Genomic DNA, 26,140 nt, shown 5'->3' on the forward strand with positions numbered 1-26,140 from the left:
CACATACTTTAGACAACAGCAACACGCTAGCCTTCATCATGCCATCTCGCCATGTGTCACTCACCGAAGTTTCGCTGCTCAACAAAAAAGCTAACTGCATTCATAAGTACAAGTTAAAAGTACATTGAAATATTGAAACATCAAGAGCGCATTTGAATTTCAAAGTGAACTTATGCTATTTAACCTTAGGTGACATACAGTCGAACTCCGCTAGAACGAATGCCGCTTCAACGAAATTTCTGCTACAACGAAAAATTCTTGATTCCTCATCAGCAGTCTATAGGAGTGAATGCATAAATATTGTCGCCACAACGAACACTTTTTCTTCAATCCTCCCGATTCAATGATATTTTAGGATGCAATTCCAGGCTCAGATACTTATTTCTATGCAGTAAACCAAATCTTTAACAATTTTATGCATTTTCAAAACCTGAAAATGCATCAACAAAGTCTAAAACACGCGTTGGCACCACTACAAACTGCCACTGTTCAGCAAGAATGGGTGCCGCCATTGCTCGATAGCGATGGCAATGAGACTGCCCTGCTTTTGCCACTGGCTTGCTTTTGAGTTGCAGACGATCTGAAGCTGAAGCTCAGTCGCTCAGTTCATGGCTTCCTTCATGCAGCTGCTGGGCGCAACCGCGGAATGATGCCTTTTCGGATTCCGAGGCTTATCATTATGTTCGCACTTGGCCAGTGTGGTAACTAATCAGAGTGGCTGTTCATTCGCATTATCAACAAAATCAGTTAGCCGCGAGTGATGGATGATAAGAATGGCATAGAATAATGCAAAAGTCTCTGCTCCATGATAACCTGCCTCCATCTCGGCGTTGTCAGCAGACAGCTGCTGGTGTTAACGTTTTATTGCAACTGCTTGATTCGTTCACGAAGGCGGTTATAGGTGTTGTTTCAGCCTGCTTTTCCCCATGGCTTCGCTATGAATGGGTGAGAATCATGTCATGACGCTGCTGAGAAAGAATAGGAAGCAGTGGACATTTTTTGAATTTTGAGAATAAACGTTCCTTTGTTTTGTTAGCTTATATCAACTATATTTTTTCAATTTCACTACAACGAAAGTATTTCCGTGCCCTGTCAGTTTCGTTGTAGCGGGGTTCAACTGTATATACAAAAATAATGACCTTCAGCACAACACAATCTTTAGCAGAAGACTGCTCAACCACTCAATCTCCGTTGGAAACTGCCGCGCAATAGCCTGACAATTCCATCGAGTCAATAAAGAGTTGTGGCATTTTGATGGCCATCGACTGAATGGCTTTTCAAAAGGGTCTGTGTGACAATGGGATAGGGCGCACGGTAGAGAACCAAACTCACCTAAGGTTTTCCACACGCTGCTGCCGCAATTCGTCCTCTGTGTCCTTCTGCCTGTGTTCCAGAGTCTGTAAGGAACACAGTAAGAGGCAAGGACATTGCTTTAACCCGATAAGGTGCCTATTTAGCATTACATAGTGGCAGGTTGCATCTCAACCCATTGCATAGAGACTATGCTTGTGCGAGTACCTGAGCACTTCCAATCGCCAAACACGTATTACAGTACTCGATTTCATTTTGATTTTAATTGAAACTACACAAAATTTTGACGTGTCCACAATGAATAGATGTAAAATTAATCTGCATGAAATTCCCTTTAAAAGTGGTTTTACTGCAGTGAAAGAATGCTGTACGGTGAGAATACTTATGTAAGAGAAAACCGCAATGCCGCAAAGCTTAAATTGAAGGTTGAATAAATATACGTATTACCCTCGCATCGAGTCATTTTTGAAGTTTAAATGATTAATTAACCAATTTATATGCTCTAAGTATTGTAAATTTTAAAACATTAGGTATTTTATGGGTTATCACTTGCATTCTACACACAAGTGGAAAGTTTTTTAAGAGGTTGATGAATAACGAAACGACAATGTCTGAAAATGAAACCAGCAGTCATACCTCGACAGTTTTGGACAGATCCTGGACCACAGCTGCGCTCTCAGCAAGCTTGCTGGCCTCCTGCGCATAATAAACAGCAAACTATTGCACACATTCCCACAGTTGACGAGCTACAATTCAACCTCATGCTACCTTGATGGTACAAGCAATGTGTAACTGAAAAGTCCCACAATGTTATTGCCACCTTTTTGGAAACACCATGTAAGAAGTGTTGTACTTTAAGCATATACATAAAGACTCGTTAATTTGACACCCATTTGTAAAATATCATAACTCGGACACATTCTATGGTCCTAGAAAGCCTATGCATTGTTGAATGGCACCAAACTATCGTTAACTTGTTGATATTTGGCCACGACCCAGTTAACTCTGACAATTTTCAATAAATTTAGAGCAGGAATCACCGCAAACATTTGACGCAGAGGAGTGAAAACAACATTTGCAGCCAACCGAAAAAGAGACGGCACAGTCTACATCGTCATCAGCCCGAGCCATACGGTAAGGCAGGTAATGATCTTGTCGATCTATTTCTAGTTAGTGCATATTGGGTTATTTAGGACAGGGAAGTCTTCAGCTGTGGTAATATTGTGAACGAAGCCGTGAGTGGTCAAAATTGCAGCTTTAACAGTGCTTTATGCAAATTAAGCACAGTATTTACGTACTCATCAAGGTAATGAAAGTGTACGGGAGTATTAGACCAACTGCTTTTCTTAAAACATTTGATGATCCGAAATTCAGACATTTCTTGCAGTATCGTGTATGAACTAACGAACTATCACTGTATTGAAAACATGAACCATCATTTTCAATATGAACAAGACTACGCCATGCTCAAGCAGGTACACTTCAATAGCACCGCAATCAGTTTTCACATGAATCAATATGTCCATGCTGACCAACACACTAAAATGGGCAAGAGGGCAAGAAATAGCACGTGCTACCAGAAAGCAGCACTTTATAGCACAGTTACTAACGAGGAAATTTTCTGCTTTAATAAGGAGTTGCGTGACATACAGTTGAATCCGTGCCCTCCACAGGCATAGTAACAGCCAATGGGTTTCAACGTCCCAAAGCCACAATACGATTATGAGAGATTCTATAGTGGAGGGCTCTGGAAATTTAGACCATCTGGTGTTCTCTATTACCGTAATTACTCGAATCTAATGCGCACCTTTTTTTCGGTTAAGCGAGTTCATAAATCGCATGCGCGTTAGAATCGAGTACGAACAAAAAAATTACGGTCAATCTATTGCCATCGCTAATCCAAAATGGCCGCCCCCTACGTGTGTCGGCATGGTGCGTCGGCTATTTCTGCCTATGTGTTTACCATGTGCGGCTCTTCGTACGTGTGCTGAGGAGTTCGTCATCTAGTAGTGCATTAGCATCGACGACGTGGAAGGGCCGACTCCAAAAACTCGAGTGCACCACGATGCCGCTTTTAAAAGAAAAGTCATCGCGTGTGCAGAAACGGACGGAAATCGGGCCGCATCGCGGTCGTTCCCGAAACGTGCGTGCGGGACCGGCGGAAACAAAAGCAGAAGATTGTCGACAGCAAAGCTTCACGCAAAGGCTTCAGTGAACCACAGCAGGGTCGGTTTCCGCAAATTGAAGAGCTGCTCCGCGAGTATGTGCTTGAGGAGCGAGCGGCCCGTGACGACAGAACTGCTCCAAGTGCGGGCTATGCAATTAGTCTTAGAAAAAGGTCTAATGCGGAGCCAGTTTAAAGCGAGCAGGTGCTGGCTAATTAACTATATGAAGAGGAAAGGCTCCTCCCTCCAAGGGGAACATGCATATGCGAAAACTTTTGCGGAGAAGTACGATGAAAAGCTTTACAGTTTTCAGAGGTTCATCCTAAACTTGTGGCGCAACAACGGCTACCTGCTTGGGCAAATCTGGAATGCCGATCAGACGCCTCTTTACTTCGACATGCCTGGCACCACAACTGTCGAGAAGAAGGGGGCGAAGCAAGTTCGCGTGCTGACATCGGTCCACGGTAAAACCACAGTGACGGCAATGCTCTGTTACACGTCAGATGGGCACTAGCTTTGCCCGTACCTCATATTTAAATGGAAGACAATCCCGAAAGGAATCGTTTTTTCGAGTGGTGTGATCGTGCGGGCCAGCAAAAAAAAAAAATTGGTGCGCGTTGCAATCGATGTCTTACTTTTTTTTTTTTTTTTGGCGGTGGAAATCGGGTGCGCGTTACAATCGAGGGCGCGGTAGAATCGAGTAAATACGGTACCTTCATAAATCTAAGTACATGGGATTCAATCATTTACTCCTCCCTCTAAAATGCAGCCGCCGCATCTAGGATTCAATCCCGTTTCGCGTCGGCAGTAGAGCACCATAATCACTACACCACTGTGACATGCTAGTGTTGATGTCTACAGCTGCACCATGCTGGCATTGAATTCAATATCAAAATAACACATCTTGCCATTTTCCAAGCTTCATGCTTGCTCAGAGTTGTCTGTGCATACAGGCTATTTGTATAGTGGAGTAATATGAGCTTCAAAAATCTGTGCCACAACTATTTCGATAATGCTTGTCCACACCTTTTCCATAGATTTAGCATGCTGCTAACACCACTCCCTCAGAGTGCAAGCCTTGCGGCTGAACCCACCTGCGACAACTGCTCCCTGAGGCTGAGGTTCCGGCTTTCGAGTTCGCGGAGTCGCAGCCGGTCTTTGGCAACAGTCTCGGACGCCTTCTTCGCACGGACCTCAGACTTGGTCAATTTCTCCTGTAGGCTGTCCACCTGAAAGGCAAAATTTCAGTTTTTCAGTTCAACTTATTTATATTTTAAAGCTGCCCATGTACAGCGTCAGTGATGGTGTGCTGGTAATTTTTAAAGAAAAACATACCATACTTACTCGAATAACTTGCACACCTCTATTAATTATCCAGCTTTAATAAAAAATATTTACTCGCATATTTTGCACTCTCTGACACACCGAAGCCCACTTGCCAGTGGGGACCAGAAAGACACTCTTGAGTTCAACACTTTAGATGAGTGTGCCCCTCGCAGAGCAAGCGAGTGCAGGCGTACATGAAACCGGCTGCAAGTGCAAAGCATGCGAAGTCCTTTCTTATGTAAACTTGCCCCGAACTGCGGTTCCGAGAAATCCGTACCCAAGCCTGTTGACAGATTGACACAATTGCTCAAGCGCTTGCCTCCCTCTATCTCTCCATCTCTTCTACTGTGAGAATGCAGGCTTGCGACACAGCATAAACTATTTGCTGTGTCAGAGGCGTGCGAAGGCCTGTCGCACCAAATGTCCTCCTCATTCACTGCGTCCGCACTACATGCAACACAAGCTTGGTTATTTTGGAAGTTTAGGTTTCGCCATCTGTCCTTCGCATTATTATTGATCACTTGCAATAGGCACTTGCAATAGGTATTTATATGTCTAAAGTCAAACACGTTATTGAATTTGCCGAAGAAAACTGGAACCGTGCTGCCGCCAGGCACTTCAACAAGAAGTACTTCAGAATAAACTGGAGATGGCAGAAGAGTGCACGTTTGCTAATACAAGTTTCTCGCCATGGAAAACCTTTTTAATTATGTGCAAAAGCTTAGGTCCTCTGATATCGCCATGCCGTGCCACCTGGTTTCTCCCAGCATAGCCAAAAAGATATTCACCAAAAAGGGGGATTTAGTCGCACTCAATGAAACCGACAACACTGTGCTTTGGAAGGGGGTGTGGCAGCAGCCACAACGATTCCGAATCAGACCTCTCGACCAACAATTCCGAACAGGCCAGACCTGGCTCCTCAAAGTACAAGCTAATTCTGTTAAGTGAAGAAGTACACTTCATTAGTGCCTTACTTTTTCTTTTAATTGCACATACAGCACACGTTAGGACTATCATATTATTCCGGATGCATTCACAAAATCTATGTGCAATTAGCACATGCCATTTTCAGGCCTCTGCAACTGAGAAAAAAAGTAGACAAGGTATGCGAGTAAATAATGACGGGGAGGCTCAACGTTTCTCATGGCCAAGAGAAATCTGCACAAGCTGGAAACACCAGACTGGCACAATTGCACCATCACGTGCTTTTCTTGCATTTTAAACTCCCAGAGGCACCGTTTGCCATGTTAACTAGGCACAATAGATAAAATCCTTTGCAGTCCAGAACGAAATGGTGCCTCGGTAGGAGAGTATGCCGCCAAGAGCTTAGGCACTCGAGTGCGAGGTACGTGTGGTCTGGTCTATGGACATCATGCATACAGCAGGCTCTCAGAAAACTTAAATCTTAAATGAAACTGCGGCTTAAATAGGACAAGCGCCTCTGATATGACTGGTTTCATACTGGTATTCTGCACTGGTGTTCAGCGCTCGGTGAACCGACTACTGTTAAATGAAACATTTTCGCGGTCCCTTCAGGGACCGTTTAATGAGAGTCTCCGGGATTCCATTGCATGCTCTATGATATGTAATCATTCCTAACCTCAGACATCCTCTTCTCGAGTTGGCTCTCAAGTGCTGCCTTGGCAGCCCTGGCTTGCACCAGGTGCTGCTCTGCCTCCTGCCGAGCGACACTGGTGGCGGCCAGTGCAGCCTTCGTCTCCTCCAGTTCTGCACTAGCACTCCTCAGGGCCTCCACTTCTTGGCACAGGCTGCAGACGTTCAAGTGGAGGGCAGGGAGAAGTTTTTTAAACAGAAAATTTTGAAGTTTTACAAGCCAGTTAGGCAACAAATCCTGATGCTTAATCGTAATTTATCAAGTTAGGGAAAATCATGTGTCAAAAGAGAGCTGTGATTACGAGAGATGCTGTAGTGAGAGATTTCAAATTTTGACTTTTTGACCATCTGAGGCTCCACAACATTCCAAAAATTTTATTGCATAAACATTTTTTCCTTTTGCCAACTAATAGGTGTTGCCGATATGAAACCCGTGATTCATAGTTTAACAGTCCAACATTACAGTACATTCACTTGGCTGGATTGGCAGATTGCTATTCTCAAGCACTTGATGCTTGAAATAATGTACGTTTGGGCACATTGGCACAGCTTTTAAGGCTTTTATTGCGAGACATATTGACAGCATGACACAGGCAGGCTCTATCCCTTATGCGAGTCTTGCTCTCAAGTGCACAGAAATTCAGTTCCTCAAAAAAACTGCTATTCGAACATTATTCCAGACATTTCCCAATTACACATACATCAAAGCCACACAGCCCACCCAGTAACCTCGTGCACTGTGGAAGAACAGCGCAGAGAACAAGACGAACATACAGAACACAGTGCTGCTATAATATCTGGGGTTGTACATCCCAAAACCACAGCATGATTACGAGAGACGCCGTAGTGAAGGGATCTAGAATTTTCGACCACCTGGTGCTCTTTAATGTGCACAAACAGCACACAGTCCACAAGCCTCGATCATTTCGCCTCAATGAAAATGCGATTGCCTCGGCTGGGATGGAAGTGCCAACCTTCAGGCCAGGGGGCGAGCCCCATAACCACCGACTGCTCCGCCACAGCAGACGACACAGCGCTGCAAGACACAGGGCTGTGCCTCGTATGTTCTACATCGCGTTGCTCGTGCTGTTTTGTCACAATGTTCCTAAACCAACTAGCCCACTAAAGAGCCCTTCAGCTACCTGAATACGGTGGAAGAATCGATGCGAGCACACACCTTCGCACCCGCTCGAGCAGGCCCTTGTTGGATGCGGCCAACGCCTGGTTGGCCTCCTCGAGCTGCAAACACTGGCGCATCCCATCCTCTTTCTCCTTGGTCAGCCGCTGCAGATTGTGCTGAAACTGAGACCGCTCAGACTCCAATTGTGCCAGATCCCTGGATAGACGGACCAAGAAGGCACGATGGATATAGCTTGTTCCACATACTAAGCAAACCTGCTACTCAGTTTTATTTCTTTATTTATTGAACATATATTTTAGATACCCAGAATACACAATTGCCTACAGGATCAGTGTAAAGGCAAAGAAAGCCTCACAAAGCACCAATCGCCCATGTATACACATGAATAACCCGTCATACATGACGAAACGAATGCAAGCATGGAGTGGCATCAAACTGCAATTTTTTCAGAAACGAAGCAGACAAATGGTTAACAAAAAGACAACACAAAAAATAAGCAAAATGACTTGTACAATGCAATGAGCGTATTGAGGTTACTTCATATTGTATCCTTATTACACCGTACTTGACAAGCTACCCCGTGTCATGCGATAAGGAATGTTAACACATCTTTATTAAACATATTGAACATATTTAAGTGTCGAGTCTTTGCTAACAACAATACACTCAGTAAAACGAAATTGGTGCCATTGTGCGCAAAAAGTACACAAAATGTCAACCATATAGACGAGAGCATGCCTATCTTGCACCCAGGCGCCTTCGGCGGTATACCCTCGCTCCCAGAGACACCATAATTTGTTTTGAGCTGCCAAAGCGTGCCTCGCTAGCATGGCAAGCAGTGGCTTTGGGACTTTAACATGTAAAAAAGCGTCTGTTCCAACACGATGCGGCAATCGATCCCAACACAATGCGGCGATCGTGCCAGTGTGGTGTATTCTGATTGTACAGATTTCCATCCGCAATGAAAAACGCTGAGCTCTGCCGCCAGTGGATATAATCGTAATTGGCAGAAAAAACTACTAGTGAAAAGATGTACAAGTAAATATAATTATTGCGTTTACTCAAGCGCGACGCCAGCTGTTTCGCTTTGCAGCGGTGATTTGCATGCACTATGCCTGTATAGTATGCGGCATCAAATCATTGCCGTACTTTTTCGCAGGCCGCATGCCAGTAATAGGATATATTATGACTCGCGCGTGGATGCAAGCACCGCTCACGCATACAATTGTAACGGCGTACTATAGCGATACGAAGAGACGTGAACGGCACGAAAAGCATAGCTTTCGTCTCAGTCGAAGTGCGGCATGTCTTGACTCACTAGGCAAATCTGCTTTCGGTCAGCGTTGACGTTCCATTTTAAAATCTTGTTCTGGTTGGCACTTTCGCAATGCATGAGTGTTCCGAGTGCCCGGCATGAGTGGCCAATGATAAATACATGCACTGGAGGAGCGTAAGTTGAAGCAAGATTCTAGCACTATGTTGACACCGACTTACACCACAAACTCTGCCTTGCTACAGCCAAGGCACTCCGCAGTGCGAATGAGTGAAAAGCAACACTTCCCCTATTCGCCTTTCTATCAATTGCAATAGTACGTAACTGATGAAGTTCCTTCCAAAGTCTGCAATGCGCGTGCTGTAGACATTCCGGACTGTCTAGGAAGGTCTCCCGACATTTCACACAAAATCAGCACAAAATACCAGGAGAGGGAGAGCGAGAAACATCCTTACAGCCAGACTCGGGTTGTGCATTTTCACGTTTGATTTGCGGAGCGTCTGCTCACGTGGCAGTGCAGAGGTGTCGCTTCGCCACGCTTGCAACAGATGGCGCGACGCGCTTTTCAATGTGGCAGCATGCACTGAGCTCGCTGTGTTCTGTTGTATACAGTGTCATAGTAAAGAGCTTACACAATCATCCAACACTCCAGTTAGAACAGGTTTCACAAAACACCACACAAATAGGCACAGCAGCAATGTTCAGAAGAGGAGCAGAACTTCGTTGGCACTCACAGAATGCTGATGTCGCCTGCTATGCCTTCTTTGCTTCCATAGCTGAACATGGACACCTCCAGGGATGAGAGTATTTCTGGGAGGGACGAGCGAAACGCAGTTCTCATTAAAGCACCACACATCTCAAACATGCCAAATTAAAGGTACTGCGTTGGCATCCTAAGATTGCGTGCAACTCACACCACCAATAAAGTTGACAGTTGGAAGAGTTCGTGCTTTGCTCGAGTGCTCCATGCATTGCATGGACTTTACACAGCATAACAGCAAAGCATCGTGGTTCAAGTAAATGCGATGGGGCAACCATGAAAAAAGAGCAGTAATACCCAATACATCTCGTTCCTACTTAACTGTTATATCCTCGGCAATTGTTTATTGCTTATTTTGAGGAATGGAATGGCAAGAAATGTCAAGGACAGAGCTATTCTGCATATAGTTTCTACGACGTTACATAGACATGTAGGGACACTTTGAAACTGTTCAAAATGTCCTCACAAGTCTATATAAGACCATAGGGACAATTTATAGTGTTTTAACTGTCCCTACAACTGTTGCTACTGCCGGCACTGGCTCTAAAAAATCTTTCGAACACAGGCCCAAATATAGAAATACAGCACCTAGATATAGTGACACTCAGTACAAGAATATATGGGCATATTTTTAGGCAAAATAAATAGAATTATCAGATGAAGCATAAATGAATCGCAACTTCCACAGACATATCTAATACTACCTCCAAAATGATTTCACTAAGACTGAGGAAACTTAATATACTAGTGTAAAAAACAACTTGCAAGAACAAAGGTAAGCTGTTCCCCTTAAAAGCAGATATGGGCCTGTTATTTTCGGAGCTGCAAGTTCTCAATACAGACAAGACAAAAAGATGTATGTGAGAAACACATATGGTACCTGTCCTTCGAGTGCATGTTGCTTTTTCTTGCAAGCTTAGAAAGCCCTAGTAAGCTGTTATTTAAAAATTTCATAACATGTTCGTTCTTTACCAAGTTAGCAAGGCTCCGGTACATCCAACCTGACAAATTAGCAAGCTTATGTTCAGTGTCAGGTTCAAAGGTTGCACAGTCAAGAAACTTGCACTACGATCTAAACCACAAACATTCAGAATTCGCTCTGAAAACTAACGTTGAAAACATAGCTGTCCAACTTGCCACACATGCATCAAGTGGCTCAATGACAACCTGATGTTGATCAATTATGACTTAGCGCAACATAAAGCAAGTGGCCAAGACCAATGGTGGTTGCAATAGACAGTGGCCAAGTGCCATTTAATGTTATGCAAGTTGGAAAGTATGTAAGTTTTATTTTTGTACAACATTATTCCTGCAGTCTAAAATTTGGTGCCATCAACACTGCGCTGATGTCATGTTCAAGAGCTACACGGCATAACATTTCGTAGCAAGGGCAGTGAAATATGACACTGTCATAACTGTGAATTCAGGTACTTGGTTGTGGTATATTACAACTATGACCAGACCAGATGAGGATGAGAACATATTCTTCTTGTTTATTTTTCCTCATCTTGTGCTGCCACCTTTATAATGAGTATTGCTCACAAACTTAAAATGTGTGGTGCAAGTATTTTTTTGGTTGTTCTGGTTGCCCTTACGTGCAGCATTTGCAGAATTACGGCAACAAAGTAAAGCTAATTTAAGATGAAGTCATGAACTAGTCACCTCGTTTGCACTGTGATTTGAACTGGTTCACAAATGTAGGTCTTAACGAAGATCAGATTAACCCTGTGAGGCTTGTTCAGTATTCTTTATAGGCCTTAATGGCCTTCTGCTGACTCAGCAAAATGACAAGTTGAAAACATCAAATTACAAATTTTTTATGCAAGTACTCCCACCAATGCATTTCAATATAATGTTAATGCCCACGCACACATCAGTCATGCACCACCTCCTCCCAACAGGCATCCAAAAAAAAAAAACACCGTATTCAGACACCCATGCATTTAGTCGAAATGCAGTTTCATTACTGATAACAGAAGGCAGCACAATTGCACAAAACGTGCAATAACCAGCGTGGAAGTCAGTATGACAGCCAGTGCCAAGATCATGACCCAGTCTAAACAAAGTGGGTCATGCGTGATGCTATTTAGAGCAACGGTGCGGCAGTCATGACGGGTGTGACTCTTAGTGCAAGAGCATGAAGTGTGACACATTTAGTGCAAGAGTGACAGTTACGTCACGTGCGGCACTTCTAGTGCAGCGGTAAGTAACAGCCAGCATACGAATGCAAATGTCAAAACAGTCAAGTGAAAAAAATAAAGCGAGTCAGCAGGTGCTAAAGCGACGATTTAATGGTTTTAGGAGACTGGCAAGTGACACGAATGTCGGAGGCCACTTACGGTCGGTTGCGCTGACTGTCACCGTGACGACCAGCGTGGCAAGGTTTCCGGTCACAAAGAGTCTACCATAAATGAGCAAGCCTCCAGTGCACGCCTTGCACAATTCCAAAACTTCAGTACAGATCAAGTGCCAGTACAAATCATTTGGAACTTGAGAGCTAACTAAAGATTCCCTCAGGCATTGTGTTGCCATATCACGTGGCAAAGTCATGTAAAGGCAACAATGGCTCTGTTAGTGCACTGTTGTCTTGCCCTCCACAAGAAAAGTAGTGTCACGTGTGCAACTGCTTGCAAACCGAATACTCTGATGCAACACTTCAGTCATGCGTTCTATGAACTACAAGCTTCATCTTAGATAAGCATTACTCTTGTAGATAATAACGTACATCAGAAGTTTAAAAAGTGTTGCACACTTTTATGTCTAATGTCTTGTATACAGCAATATTAAATTAATATGAAACCGTTGTACAGGTTACACTTGAGAAAAAAATTTAGATTTAAAATTCAACGCCTTGACAGCCATGCTGAGAAGAAAGACCCCGGAGCATGTTCATTCGACGGTGGGCCCTTAACTCACCATGCTGTACCATAAAAGGAGAAGCCCTGTTCAGCAAACCCTCCTAAAAAAAATTCGTGGCTATGCAAAACCAATGGCGTTTTTGTACCAACATACACCAAAACATTTCTGTTTGCTTTCTTGTCGTAGACACAAATCCCGCACGTATTTCTTCAAAAATTTGAATCTTTCTAGAAATTTTTTGAATTTTGGGTGCCTAAAACTGCATTTTGCCTGTTTATTTTGGTGCCTAAAATGAAATCTTTAGTGCCTATAAATCCGGCCTCTACTCATTAGCAATGCATGTTCAAGGATCTGTTGCTCAAAGCATCTTCGTGCTATCGCCTGCATTTATCAGCCCAGCATTTGCAGCCACAGGCGGTGGATCTCGGAGACTTCATCCCTTCTGCAAAATGTTTCCGTGAAATACTGTGCACAGCAACGTGACTAATACAGCTGCTCGGCTCGCTTCATTACTGCCGTTGCAATACCGCTGAGCAGAACCGTGTTTTCCTCTCTTCACTGTGTCGATTCAGCCTGTGTTAGTGCAGAGAAAAAAAAAAGAGGTTATAAGAAGGGCTCCCCTCCACTCTCACCTGCTGAAGAGCAGGTAGATGAAGTTGAGCGACCCGATGCACCTCCGCGGCCGCCACCACCCATTTTAGTGCTACCAGCGACATCACAACCGCCACCAGCATGACGAAGAGGCGTCGAGAATGCAACGGGGCTGCTGCCCCCGCTGTGCGTGGGTGTGCACCCGCCCGACTTACTTGAGTCCAGCAGCACTGACAGTCCCGGCTCCCAGATGTCCCTGCACCAAGCATGCGCGAGATGAAATAAGATAGCCGCAGATGTCCTAAAACACTAAACTGTAGCACTGTTTGGGCTCTTCAACCTGCTGTTCACGTGACCAGAGAACTACGTTGAGTTGACGCACATAGTATGTGCAATGCAATAATTCTGCCAGCATGCACTCTCTTCACCTTTTTCATCTTTTGAATGACAAAAAGAGAGTTTGCTCTTGGAGACAAACATTCGAGAAATGAGGATAGTGTTATTAGTACACTCTTCTGTATCGCCTAGTAATTTGGCAGGTAGTAAGAATTGTGGCCACCACACTAACTCTGGTTGGCACAATGGATGAGTAATGTGGCATTTTTTCAACAGGTTCTATCTGAGAAAAACAACAAAGAGGCACAGAACAGATAGACAGAAGAGAAAGGAGAGCAACAGAAAGCAAAAAGTGGAAAGAAACACAGAAACAGATAGGGCAAAAACATGGTGACAGAGTTGCCTTCCGCAAAGCCTTCAACAGTGGGATGGTGAGCAGGTATGCAATAGCGATAAGAGACTGCAAGACAAGTGGAGGCCGAGAAAATAAGGAGAAAGGACAAAAATAAATCGTGGGGAAACTGAGGTCATTTTGCCATATGGAATAAAGGGCTGTGAAATTCTATAGAATGATCAAGTTAGGACCGGAACAAACAGCACTGGACACAGGAAAGAGAAAGAACGACAGATGAGGGTGCTGATCATGTGTCAGTTTTTCTCTGTCCTGTGTGTAGCGCTGTTTGTTCTTGTGCTAATTAGGCACCAACCAGCCTGGATAGATGCTCTCCTGTAGGTCAATTGAATTCAACTACACAAGGCATTCGGTCGACAACAAGCAAGTTCTTTTCAAACCTGGTGGCACACAGGTCGCTGCCCCATTATAAAGCGAGAACTCATATAATCTATCCATTCACCACGCTGCTGTGTTTTATGTCTCATAACGAATAAAGAACCTCGGACTTGTTTTCCATCCACTTACAAAAAAAAATACGGAACTCACTGGAGGTGCGCATTCCGCTGGTAGTCGTCGAGCAGGTTGCGAATCACTTTGGAGCCGTGGATGTCCACGTGGACGTCACGCTTGCCCGAGGACCCATTGGTGACCAGGCCCTTGGACTCGCTCTCAGCCCACAGGGCATTGTAGACTTGGTTCAGAGACTGCTCGTCCTATGCATACGTTATGTGGAACATTGTTTAAGCGGGAACGCTGCTCTCTAGAGGGGCCCACATCACTTCACCACTTTTCCAAATAACCATCCAATGGATCTGCTAAATAAATTTATTGCTGCATGAACTGACCGCAAGACAAAAAATTCTAGAATCTGTCAAGAACGTGTTGACGCTCAAGAAATTTGCTTTGGAGACTTTAGAGACCCTGTAGCAATACTATCTCTAATCTATGTTTTTGAAAAATGTCCCATTAGTTCTTATACAAACCGTTTACATTTGCACGTACAAGTTAGGAGACGAACTGTTATGCATAAGTTATTTCACACTGACGTTATTTGATTATAGCCAAGTTCTATAAGTGGTGTATTTTTACATTTATAACTGCAGACTAGTAGGACCTTTGATAATTACTTTACCTAGGTTGCTTTTTTATTTATTTGCTGTTTTTTTCCGAGTTGCCAATCTTTTTTCTACATACCTTAAAATGCACTAACACAAGGCACCCCCCACAGCTTGTACATTGAACCTGCCTTTTATGTAATATTCATAGCAGCTTATTGAATTGAACAAATAGTCAGACTATACCATGTGCACCGAAAGAACATTATAATAGAGGACATTCCAAGCTTGCAAAGATATGGGATTATTGCACTAAGGGAGATGGCTAGATCACCTGAGCCGAACACTGGAATCCCTGGCTCTCAATGACTGCCATGAGCTTGTCCAGGGTGACTAGACCGTTCTCTGGTGCCTCGCACAGTTCGACCAATCGTTGTAGGGCATCGCTGACCACACAGCCGTCCGGCTTGTCGACTTTGGCGATCACCTCTTCTGTCCCTTCTCCTTCGAACGAGTCTTCACCCTCTCCTCGACACCCGTTCTCCGGCGAAGGACTCCCGAGTTCATCTGCGGGCAGGATCATGCCCTCAGGCGGTAGCGAATAGAACTGGACCTGTTCGTCGTCCTCGTCCATCCGGATCAGCGAAGAGTTCTGGGTGGGGTCCTAGCCCATGGCTGCACAGAGAAAGAAGGGGACAAACTATTAACCCTTCACCTCGAGTAGACAAGTACAGACATTTTATCAATATAACCAATGCTGGCAAGAGTCATCAACATGCCATAAAAAGTTCGCCACCACTGAACACTTGGCCTTTGGGCACTAAGTTGTTGGGCTTCTCGTGACAACACAACATGGCCCCAATAGTCCAACTAAACTTCAAATTTGGCGAGATAGTGCATAGTCGACGGGCAATTTGGAGCGCAATGCACAACGATCACCGGATGACATGACAGGACTGGTTGAAATGAAAGTAGTGCCAGTCCTGTCGGCTTGTGCTGTGAATGTTGTTCTTTGCATTCGAAAATTGTAGGCCCCAATAGTCTTTTGTCGGGCACTAGCAGAAAATTTCTTTTCAAGTCAATTGATTCACACACACATTTTCTCACTGAAATGATACATCTCTAAAGAAGTAGGTCACCTTGTTTTACTTGAGCATTTTTTTTTCATACCAGAAATCACAGAAAGCGGGTAAAAGTTTGGGATTTCAAAGGCAAAACCGAGATTTGAGTGATAACTTGGTTTCGCTTACTTTGAAGAGGATTACACCATTGGTTCAGAAGAACTGAGCACTGGGCAAGTTGGTGTTCTCTTCTTACATAGACTGCTTCAAAAAAAAAAAAAAAAGCTGGCCTTGAGCTCTTTACATTTCGAGGGTTTTCCACACTGTTTTCATAAGAACCATTGGTTTGCAGCGATTTAACCTCATTGCAATTCTTTGCTTGAGGCAAGGATAATGAGGTGTCTACTTGCTTTGACTAAAGATCAATCAGAGAACCAGCATGATGCACCGCTAGACTACTCCAGAGATACTGCTTTGCCACCATTTATTCTGGGAAAAGTGCTCAAATCTCGGACGAACACAGGAAATGACAACAGAACCAGCACATTGCACTGCTAGACTACTCCCGAGATGCTGCTTTGCCACCATTTATTTTGAGAAAAGTGTGCAAACCTTGGACGAACACAGGAAATGACAAAGTAGACAGAAAGAGCAAAATTTCTGTCTAGTTCACTTAACTCTGTGTTCGTACGAGATTCTTGCACTTTTCCCACAGTGAGTCCTGCACCACCTCGCCCAACAAGAAGTTCTAAAGTTTGCCACCATTAGTGCTGTAGGCATGGATGTACAGTCAACTTTGACATGGTCAGCACCTCTGGCAGCCGCAGCCCGACAGACTGACTTTTCTACTATCGCTGACGAGCATCACTGGCGTAAATACCAGGTGGGTCAGGGGGCTCTTCATTACCCGTGTGTTCAAGCAGGGGGAGAGGGGCACCGCTTGCAAGCGTCCCGCCCTCAGATTTATTTTTTTATGTCGTCTATTTTAGTTGCTCAACCATCAAGCACATACACTGCATTCAACTTTCCTTAATGCCTGTTCATTAGCTAGGTAGCATGTACTTGTGTCCAACACCCCTCAACTCTCTTAGACTATTCAAATCTCAACTACCACTTAATCAGTGTCTGAGGATAATACTGAACAGACCAATGACGTCACGCAAGCAGAACACCCAGGTCATCAGCTAATTTCATTGTAAAAAAAATCATTTTATATTTATATACATAAAAATGGCACCTATATTAATAAAAACAATATGGCCACCTTGACAATGTGTGTGTCCCTTCTTGCAAATTTTCTGGATTTGTGGTACACTGATGAGTATAGCAGTCAAAAAATTTTGTCGAAAAAATTACTATACAGGTCAACAAAAATCGGTTTCACATGAAACCAATGAAATCTATACTCGTAATGCTTGTTGTTTTCTTACGTTAGATTACCACAATTGCCCATGTTGGGCAATTTGTGTTTTTGCTTTCAATTTATAGCCACTTTCATTGTATTTCTATGCGATAAAGAAATCTTTGAGTTACTTTTTTACATGCTTAGTGAAATAAAGGGACCCCATTATTGAATTATTATATTGTGTTATTCTAAAAATATAAGAAAAAGCTTTACAAGTAGAGCAAAAAATAAAAGATTTTCTTTAATCTTCAATCGCTTTTGTTTTTTGACAGTAGCAAAAGGGGTTAACATAACAGTAGAGCGCAAAAATTACAGGACCTAGAGACAAGACGACTGGATGGACTACTACTGGTTTTCGCAAATGTGCCACACTAGCCTCTCGCTGAAGCCTTATTGATCATGTTGACCTTGCGCAAGCCTGAAGTTCAGATTAGCAGAACCAGACATCTGTTGAGTTTTCACCTGAGGTGTAGAGAGATTTTTAACGTGCTGAACCTATCGCTCCTTGTCTTACTGAATACTGTCGCGACCCCTTGTTGAAACTTCAACTTAAGCCTACCTCCTGTTCATGAATTTTTCTGAAACTGTATGATCACTCATTTCCATGTTGTGCCATTTCTGTCGCCTTTCATCACACTGTCGCCATTGGCACCCCAGTGTAAACACTGCAGCCTCATCCTCAAAAGGCAATGAAAGAACATGGAGGAGAAAGTGTTTGACGAGTCCTGATCAGACGACAGCCCTGCGAGGCACTGCGTTGAAAATTAAAGTGGCTGCTTCTCAACTGAAAAGGCCAGAAATACTGCAGGAGTACACTTCACTGGGTTGGTTGTAACATAAGACAGAAACAAGCTGTGCTGGACACAGACGAAATTGTGAATAAACTGCACCCTTGAATTAGCGTTTGGGTCATGCAGTGAAGCCTTCTTAAAAGAGTTTCTTATGCAGTACAAGAAGTTAATTAACTCCACCAAATTAACTCCACCAAATCGAAACAATGGTGATATTTCTTTCAGAAAAAAAACTTCACAATATGAGCAAAAAAAAAAATTACAAATTAAATCAAAGACTTTCTTTTCAAGGTAGGAAAAAGGTTGAAGATGACCTTTATAAGGTATTTAGTTCGTCCTCTGAAGGTTGGACTGACATCACTGATCCCAGTGTATAATATTGTTCATGTGATTAGTATTCTCTAAATACTTCATGCACTTTCAAGTATTTATCTGTAAAGATATCTAGGCACCTTTCAACTAGTGTAGGTATTTATAAATGTGTTTAAAAAGCTCTAGATATTTAGCTAGGCAGGTTGCTCCTTAATGAGGAACCTATTTGACTATCTATATATCCTAACGGCTCTCTATTGACAAAAAACTGTACCCGGGAATGTGTATTCATGTGCCTGTCAATTATCAATTACCTGGTAATAATAATAATCATTGCTTGTGTTTAAATTCTAGAATAATATGATTACAAGGCACACAGGGGTGGAGGACAATAAGTTTCAACCACCTGATTGAAGCACATGAAGGTTTTTTGCATTATGCTGCCATGGAACGGAATCGAACCCAAACCTTCGAGCTTAACAGTGCAAACCTCAACCTGCTAGGCTGTCACTGTGGGTGACACTTCTGATGCCAGCTTGCATCACTGAACATACGTCCCCAGGAATCAGCCATTCATCCTAATAACAGTCATGGTGATAACACAAAACACACAGATTGTAATTGACATTGTAAACCACATTAATATTGCCATTCATTTCTAAAGGATAAAGGTGCACCCACCCACCCCTTTTTACTGCACTGCTGTGTGCAGAAAAACAGACCATACACAACATAGTTGAAAGTTTAGCCCAAAACAAAAAAAAGGCATGCTGTGCTTCTTTTATTTTTTTCTTGCAGCTTCTAGCTTAGAGATCTTAGTTTATATTGCAATCTACCTGCAAAGACTTGCAACCTTGTAAACCAATGAACAGGCCCATTTAAACATGTAGCATAACTAAGGGCATGTTAATACCCTAAAATTTGCAGTGTTACATGTACTGAATATCAGATTCTGGCAGTGCTCAGTTCGGCCTGAAAATTCTCTATTTGCATGTCCATACACATGACTACCTAAAATACTGGCTGGCAGATACACAAGACAATTATTTCCATAGATCTGTGTTCCAGGAATCCCTTACACTAGCGCCCTACCCAGCATCATTCATGTCTGTACTACAGGTCAAATCAAGGCAAAACACTACCGCCCCACCTTCTGGATCCGCCACTGGTGAAAAGCATACAGTCCAGGCCAAATGTTCCCAGGCCATACTTCCATAGAAATAGGTGAGATTGTGGCCTGGGAACTTTTGACGCCCCCTGTACGTGCCTAATGAATGAAGACTGAAGGCCTGTAAAATATCGATTGCGGCGCCCGCGCGAGCACTAGCATAAGAGGCCAGGCACAGCGGCGCGTTGTTACGGACCGCAATTAATGCGACCTGTCAAGCATTAATTGCCACGATCAAAGAGCGAGACATTCGTGAAAACTGAACCTGTCGTACTACGTTGCACGGGCGTTAATTCATCGGGGGCCGGGGGGAGTTTACGTCTAAGCCCGATTCCTACGCTTACGTAAAAGACAGGAGCGTCAATGCAGGAAAGCCGAGAGCGAGCCAAATATAAAAAAAAAAAAAAACGGCCCTCTCCTAGCAGCGAACGAGCGTTGCGAGGCGATAGCAAATAAACAAGCATGGTCCATGTTCCAGCCTGTTCTCTCTCTTTTTTTTTTTTTTTTTTTACCGTACGGTACCTGTCACGCGCATGAATGCACGCCGGCAACGAACTCCTCCCACATCAGGTGGCGGTTCTCCGGCCATTGACACACACACAACACAACACATGCAACCCGCTCGCTGGCGGTAAAACTCACGAGGTGACGCCGCCGAAGATGCTCCGTACGCACGGTACGAATGACAGCGGTTTCAATTTTCTTGAGGTGCCAGGCAACGTCTTCGATGGCTGTGATGGGGAGTCTGGTAAAAGTGCCAACAAACAGTGTACGAAGTGCTCGCAAGGGTTCGTGCGCTCTACCGAAGGCGAGTGAACCAAACGGTCGAAAGCCCCGCCAGTAAACGCCGATCGCGAATTGTCGCCAGCGTCGCTAGCGATAGGGATAAGTTGTACTGAGGTACCGAGCCTGGGGATGCGCGCGTGATGCTAGGTACTCTTGCGGATTTCCGTCACGTTTAATGCGGGGAATCTTCCCTCTTCCAGAGAATTTCAAGCCCTTGTTTGAGACGACAAGGAAGAATATGATCTTGGTGGCTTTTCGAGGATTTTTAGAGATAGTGGGGTACCTGACGACGATCAAAACATGGCGGTAACAGTGTCACGGTGCGCTTTCACTTCTGCAATTGGTTTTAACGCATGCACCAAGCAAAAGCGCAGCTCGGGAGATTCGCTTCATGTACCGTATTTACTCGATTGTAACGGGGGGGGGGGGGATTTTTATTGCGTCCAGGGAAAAAAATGTTATTTCGCTATTCGATCGTAACGCGAAGATTGACTTTAGATAGCGATAATCCACACACACACAAAAAAAAAACGTGTTACATTAGAAGGAATACGTCGCCTGTATGCTCGGAGCAACTGCTCGTTCAACCTGGGGATAGTAAGATGTCCAGTAATTACATTAAGTGGGCCAGATAGGCCATTGAAACGTGGCTTCCATCTCTACTCAAATAGTGGTGCACGCTGTAAGGGCCAGCCCAATGAATGGACACTTACAGAATACCACTTAAACTTGAAAAACACGTATGCACGATGTATGTATAGCACGTGTGCATGTCATGCTCTTCTGAAGTTTTTGGTGTGCAGGAGCATAGGTGCTAGGCCCGATCTGAACGGTTCTAAACATACCACACAAGTTATGTATACATCGTGTTTCAACGAAAGTGCGCCAGTATAATGATAAAAAAAAGCTACGCAAGTGAAATATTCTTTCTCCGCCTTCATGATTACTTCTTGCTGTGGCGCCAGAAATGTTGACCCGACGACAAATATTATATTTGGCAGTAAAATAAAATAATATATTAAGTTTTTTTGAATTATTGAATACAAGCGGTTGGGTCAGATAGGAGAATTTGAGCCCTTCCTGCGGAGAGCTCGCGTATAACAGCCTTTCTATATTTGCGCGTAAAAGAAGCCATCGCGTTTCACCGACGATGTCAGATTGTTGACGACCACTCCCACCGCTATCCTTTGATTGCGAGTGGCACTTGCGTACGTTGCGAGTGCCACTTGCGTACGTTGCGAGTGCCACTTGCGTACGTTGCGTTTGTGCCCATCAAACGTTGCACGTTTGATGGGCACAAGTGTACCGTCACTAGCTCGTAACAGTATCAAATAAATTTTAAGGTAGCAGAATGACCAACATAGACCACGGAATATACCTATATTTTTTTTTATTCCATGGCATAAAAAGGGGCATTCAACTGACTAAATGTGAACATTTGGCCTAATGCGCCACCCACGTATACTATTCTCTGCTCGAGCAGAATTGGTTAAAACAATACATTGAATGAGATATGGTGATCAAGCTATAGTAAGTGATACATAGAGCTGACTACTCGAAACCCTACCGTGAACATTAGAAGATCGGTACGAAAACGATAAAGTAATGCAAAGAACGTTTACACTTCAGAGTCACTCATTATTTCAAGCTTTTCCTAACAGTTATACCATTCCAAGGTGTAGGTATTTCATAGAAAAATGCAAATTCCTGAACACTCTTGAAGCAACTACGAGAAATAGCTTCTATGCGGATAAGAAGCGTTTTTAATTTTTTTTTTATTTTTCTGTAGCATGAATTGGTTAGTGTCTTAAACTGCCTCAGAAACAGCGATTTGGATTAAGAAAGTAGTGATGAAGAATGAAAAACTGAGTGGACAAAACTAATGACTTAAGGCGTGCATTCTAAATTGGGAACAATAAATAACTGAAATACTCACGTTCTTGAGTCATGAAATGACTGTTCATTGTGTAAACATCCTTAAAATTTGTCATTACGACAGGCAATCAAACCGACGATAGAGATGAACCAGCAAATGATAGGTTCTGCACAACAGTATATATGTTTTTCTAGTGTGCATATCATATATGTGTGAAGCTACAAAATAAATTCTGCGGATAATCTCCACAGAATAGAGATTAATGGGTGATGTTTTTTTATATATAATGAAGACTATAACTGCCAGGAATATAACGTCAAATTTTGGTTGCCTCTGCGAATTTTCATCTCGGCACGTATAGGTGTATATTTCAGTTTCTGCAGACACATGAAATAAAGAGTGGATACACTTCGGCTCTTATCCTTGAGAATTCCGGAAACTGCCACCTGAACCAGTATTTGCGGCCGCAAGTGATATAATACACCCGAGTAATCACTGCTGCTGAAACCAATTTAAGCTTATCATTTTGATCGTGTCACGCCGGATGCCCGTTCGAGGGAGTGCCCTGAATTGAATTTTCATTGTTTGATTGATATGCGGGGTTTAACGTCCCAAAACCCGCATTGTTTATGAGAGACGCCGTAGTGGAGGGCTCCGGAAATTACTACCACCTAGGGTTCTTTAACATGCCCTCAAATTTGAGCACACGGGCCTAGATCATTTTCGGCTCCATCGAAAATGCAGCCGCCGCAGCCGGGATTCAATCCCGTGACCTGCGGAAAGTTAATATTAATGAAATTAAATGTAAAACATAAGTATTGCGCCATTGAATGAGGTAGCTGGAAGAATATTCTTCAGGCGGAATCGAAAAGGGACCATATAGAGATCATCGCATACGCTCATATAAGCATATGAGTATATGTATATACTAATAAAGATTATAAACAAATGTTAAATGTGCAAGTGAATCTGGTAAAATTATTTGCAATTAGAGTGTCTTGTTAGTTGAGATTTTCCTGAAATCTTTTAGTTCCTTTCCTCATCCCTATGCAGAGTAGCGTGCCCACGATATAAAAACGACCACAAAAAACTTTTCTTTTTTAATAAAGTGTCTCTCTGCCTCTACCAATGACATGTGCATACCCATGTACGTGTCTATAAAATACATGAGCATTCACATGCCTATGTTGTCATCCGTATTCACCAGTGACTAAAAAAAGAAAGCTGCAACCACTGTACGCAGGCTTACAGTGACTCTAGGTGGTAGATAACAAAAAACAACAACAACAACAATAAAATGGGAGTAAAAGCAGGGCAGGTTTTCAAAGGTACGACGCCTTGACTAGATTAGCGACTCTTCCAGTACAGCGTTCGCACTAAAACTGTAAAAAACGTCATTGAGGTCAACAAAATTGAAAAGCTTGAAGCTTCAAAGTAACTGCTTTGCGGCTCAACTCATCAATGCAACACCACACCGTCGCCAGTGAAAAGACAAGTGAACTTCAGAAACGCTCGCCGTTGCCTTTGTCCATACGTGCCTAGCATATAAGTTTTTCTTTGCATATAGAATCAACGAAGCGAGACCAATCACTGTGTAAAAAGGTTATTTTTGGCTCTTGGTCCGCTAAAACAGACGACGACCGTGGCCCAGATAAGACTGAAACAGGTAACGAAACCAAACGGTAAAATCGTTTTGCCGATGGCTCGTGGTCATTGCTTGCGTTTCGCGTAAGCCACAAAACCCAACCATAACCATAAAAAATCACAGCATATCCAAGGAGTGAGTGATGATGAGTGGGGCGAAGCGTCTATCCATCCGTCTGTCCGTGTGACTGTCTGTCTGAGGATATGCTCTGCTCGATACGCCTAACGAATTGACTGCCCTATACGATGAGGAGCTTCGCCCCTAAAAAGAACAGAACAAGTCGCAACCAACCAGAGACGCTATGTATTGTGGGGCAGTTCGCCGCAGTGCCAGGAATAGACCAACAGCCTCCATTCATGGTATGTGACGATTCGTTATCAGACTTGTGGTTCGCCTGTCCAAATCGTAAGGCGCAGTCGACAACTTTGCCTTCACTGATAGCTCAGCTATGTACAGATTTCTGTTGTTATTCACGACTCTCTGAAGTTCGCTTCTTAATAGTATCGTTTAACAGTTCCAGCCGAGGCCAACATCCAGTAACCTTGGTCCTAAGATAGCAGTGAGGTCTTCCATAAACCTGCACAAAGCTATGATATTTGCAATGGCTAATGGATTCCGTGGCGATATCGAATACGGTGGATTGTTCGAAATCATTGTTAATGGCTGCTGCTTCATTAACCTGCCTTCTGTGACGGGCAATCAGATAGTCTGCTTATGGATGGCAGGGCGTGTCCTCTCTTAGGCTACCTTGGATACCCCGTCACGCCCTTTTCTCGCTCAGAGGTCCTGAAAGAATGATCGAGGCAATTAGTCGATGTGCCGTCTGTTAACATTCCTGCCTTATTTCAGAGTAGGGTATCCCGATAGCCAATTTAATGAACTCTTTTCGTAATAGAGCCCGACACGACATCAGTACCCCTAGCGGCCGACCACTTCATCGAAACACTTCACGAGTCTCCGTCTGACCTCCGTTGACCCGCGTGATATAAGGTCCCCCCCCCCCCCCTTTCCACAGCTCTAGCATGTCCTCCACGAGATGTCTCCCACAAGACGTGCGGCCTTCCAGCGTTTATTACATCGCCCTACCACTGTACAGCATACACCAGCATACACCAGTGGCCTCAAATTTACCTCAGATGGCTGGCCGCAGTCATGGCTGCAGTCATGGGTAGCTAAATTTAAGTGCACGAACGAAGAAAACACGAATGCATCTTTGCTTTCCTTCGTCCGTGCGTTTAAATTTAGCTGCATCCACTCGACATGCAAGATCACAAACTCCTCCAGGTTCAAATCATTCCTTACAACTTAGTCTTCTGCAAGGACCGGGACAGCGAAGGAGATGAGGGCTGGAAGAGTTCGCACGAAGTGTCATCTAACGCTGCCGTTTGAAAGAAAGCATTTCCAATACCGCACATATGAACACATATGCACAGTCGGCGTCAAATAAAACACGAGCAGTCGAGTTCTTGCCGCAAGCATTACATAAAATGCACTGTGCATCTACCAGCAAAGTACTTTAGACACGTCTTCTCCACACATTTTGTCAGGCAACTCTGCGCAATGCCCCTAGAGTCCGATATTTTCGCCTGTATTCTAGTTTTGATATTGGAAACGAAGGCAACAAAGGTATTAAGAAGATTAAAAGTGAAACTACGTAAAGCGCCTGGCACGCCTACGCCGACCCATATGAGCTCAACATAGGAACCAGAGTGCAAGCAGGAATACTGCATTGCAGAGGCGTCGCGCAGTTCTGCCAAACCAGATGGGCACACCGGTCAGTGGTGATGACTGGACGGAGAGCGCGATACTGTTACTAATGCTTGGGCCCCACGTTTCACTGTTCGCGTTGCATTTGATGAAGATAGTACGTGTCATTTCCGAAGGTGATTTGAAGATACGGCTTCGAGACACATAGCAATGCCGATTTCCAGAATGACTGAAGCCTGGAGGCGCAAATTTCGATTCATCGCATTTTTTGTTACACGGTTACACTTCAACAATTGACGATGGCAGGTGGTGCCTCACAAAAAAAAAAGTGTTTAGTTCCATAAACGTTTGTGTAGCTCCTGAACATACTTATCACGAAAAAAAAATGGAACGAACATAGTTATGTGCAGGCGGGGCCACTACCTTGGCCGCGTGTTTGAAACACCTTCCCTTGAAAGTCCAATCAATTACTTTGGCTTCGTGAAGTGCAAAAAAAAAAAAGTTGTGTGACTCTCGCAACTTCTATTTGTGAACCGTTGCATATGTTGTTGCGCCTCACAAAAT

At 43.7% G+C, this 26,140-nt stretch overlaps 1 protein-coding gene across 6 annotated transcripts in view; it reads right to left on the bottom strand.

Moving 5' to 3' along the window:
• LOC119165290 (uncharacterized) overlaps positions 1 to 26,140 on the bottom strand; it is a 205,031-nt gene that overhangs the window by 140,598 nt on the left and 38,293 nt on the right. For 4 of the 6 annotated variants that reach the window (XM_075871420.1, XM_075871423.1, XM_075871418.1 and 1 more), the window contains exons 2-10: positions 15,160 to 15,500; positions 14,317 to 14,483; positions 13,082 to 13,296; positions 9,565 to 9,640; positions 7,594 to 7,752; positions 6,403 to 6,571; positions 4,571 to 4,705; positions 1,948 to 2,007; positions 1,333 to 1,397 (exon numbers count right to left, since the gene is read on the bottom strand). In XM_075871420.1, the coding sequence (XP_075727535.1) occupies positions 1,333 to 1,397; positions 1,948 to 2,007; positions 4,571 to 4,705; positions 6,403 to 6,571; positions 7,594 to 7,752; positions 9,565 to 9,640; positions 13,082 to 13,296; positions 14,317 to 14,483; positions 15,160 to 15,459 (1,346 nt within the window). In that variant the 5' untranslated portion in view covers positions 15,460 to 15,500. Of the gene's footprint in view, positions 1 to 1,332; positions 1,398 to 1,947; positions 2,008 to 4,570; positions 4,706 to 6,402; positions 6,572 to 7,593; positions 7,753 to 9,564; positions 9,641 to 13,081; positions 13,297 to 14,316; positions 14,484 to 15,159; positions 15,501 to 20,204; positions 20,360 to 26,140 lie in introns of those variants that run through there. The other 2 variants (XM_075871419.1, XM_075871422.1) reach the window with 2 other exon arrangements.

This window comes from Rhipicephalus microplus, chromosome 8, assembly GCF_043290135.1.
Source record: "Rhipicephalus microplus isolate Deutch F79 chromosome 8, USDA_Rmic, whole genome shotgun sequence".
Classification (NCBI taxonomy): Eukaryota; Metazoa; Arthropoda; class Arachnida; order Ixodida; family Ixodidae; genus Rhipicephalus; species Rhipicephalus microplus.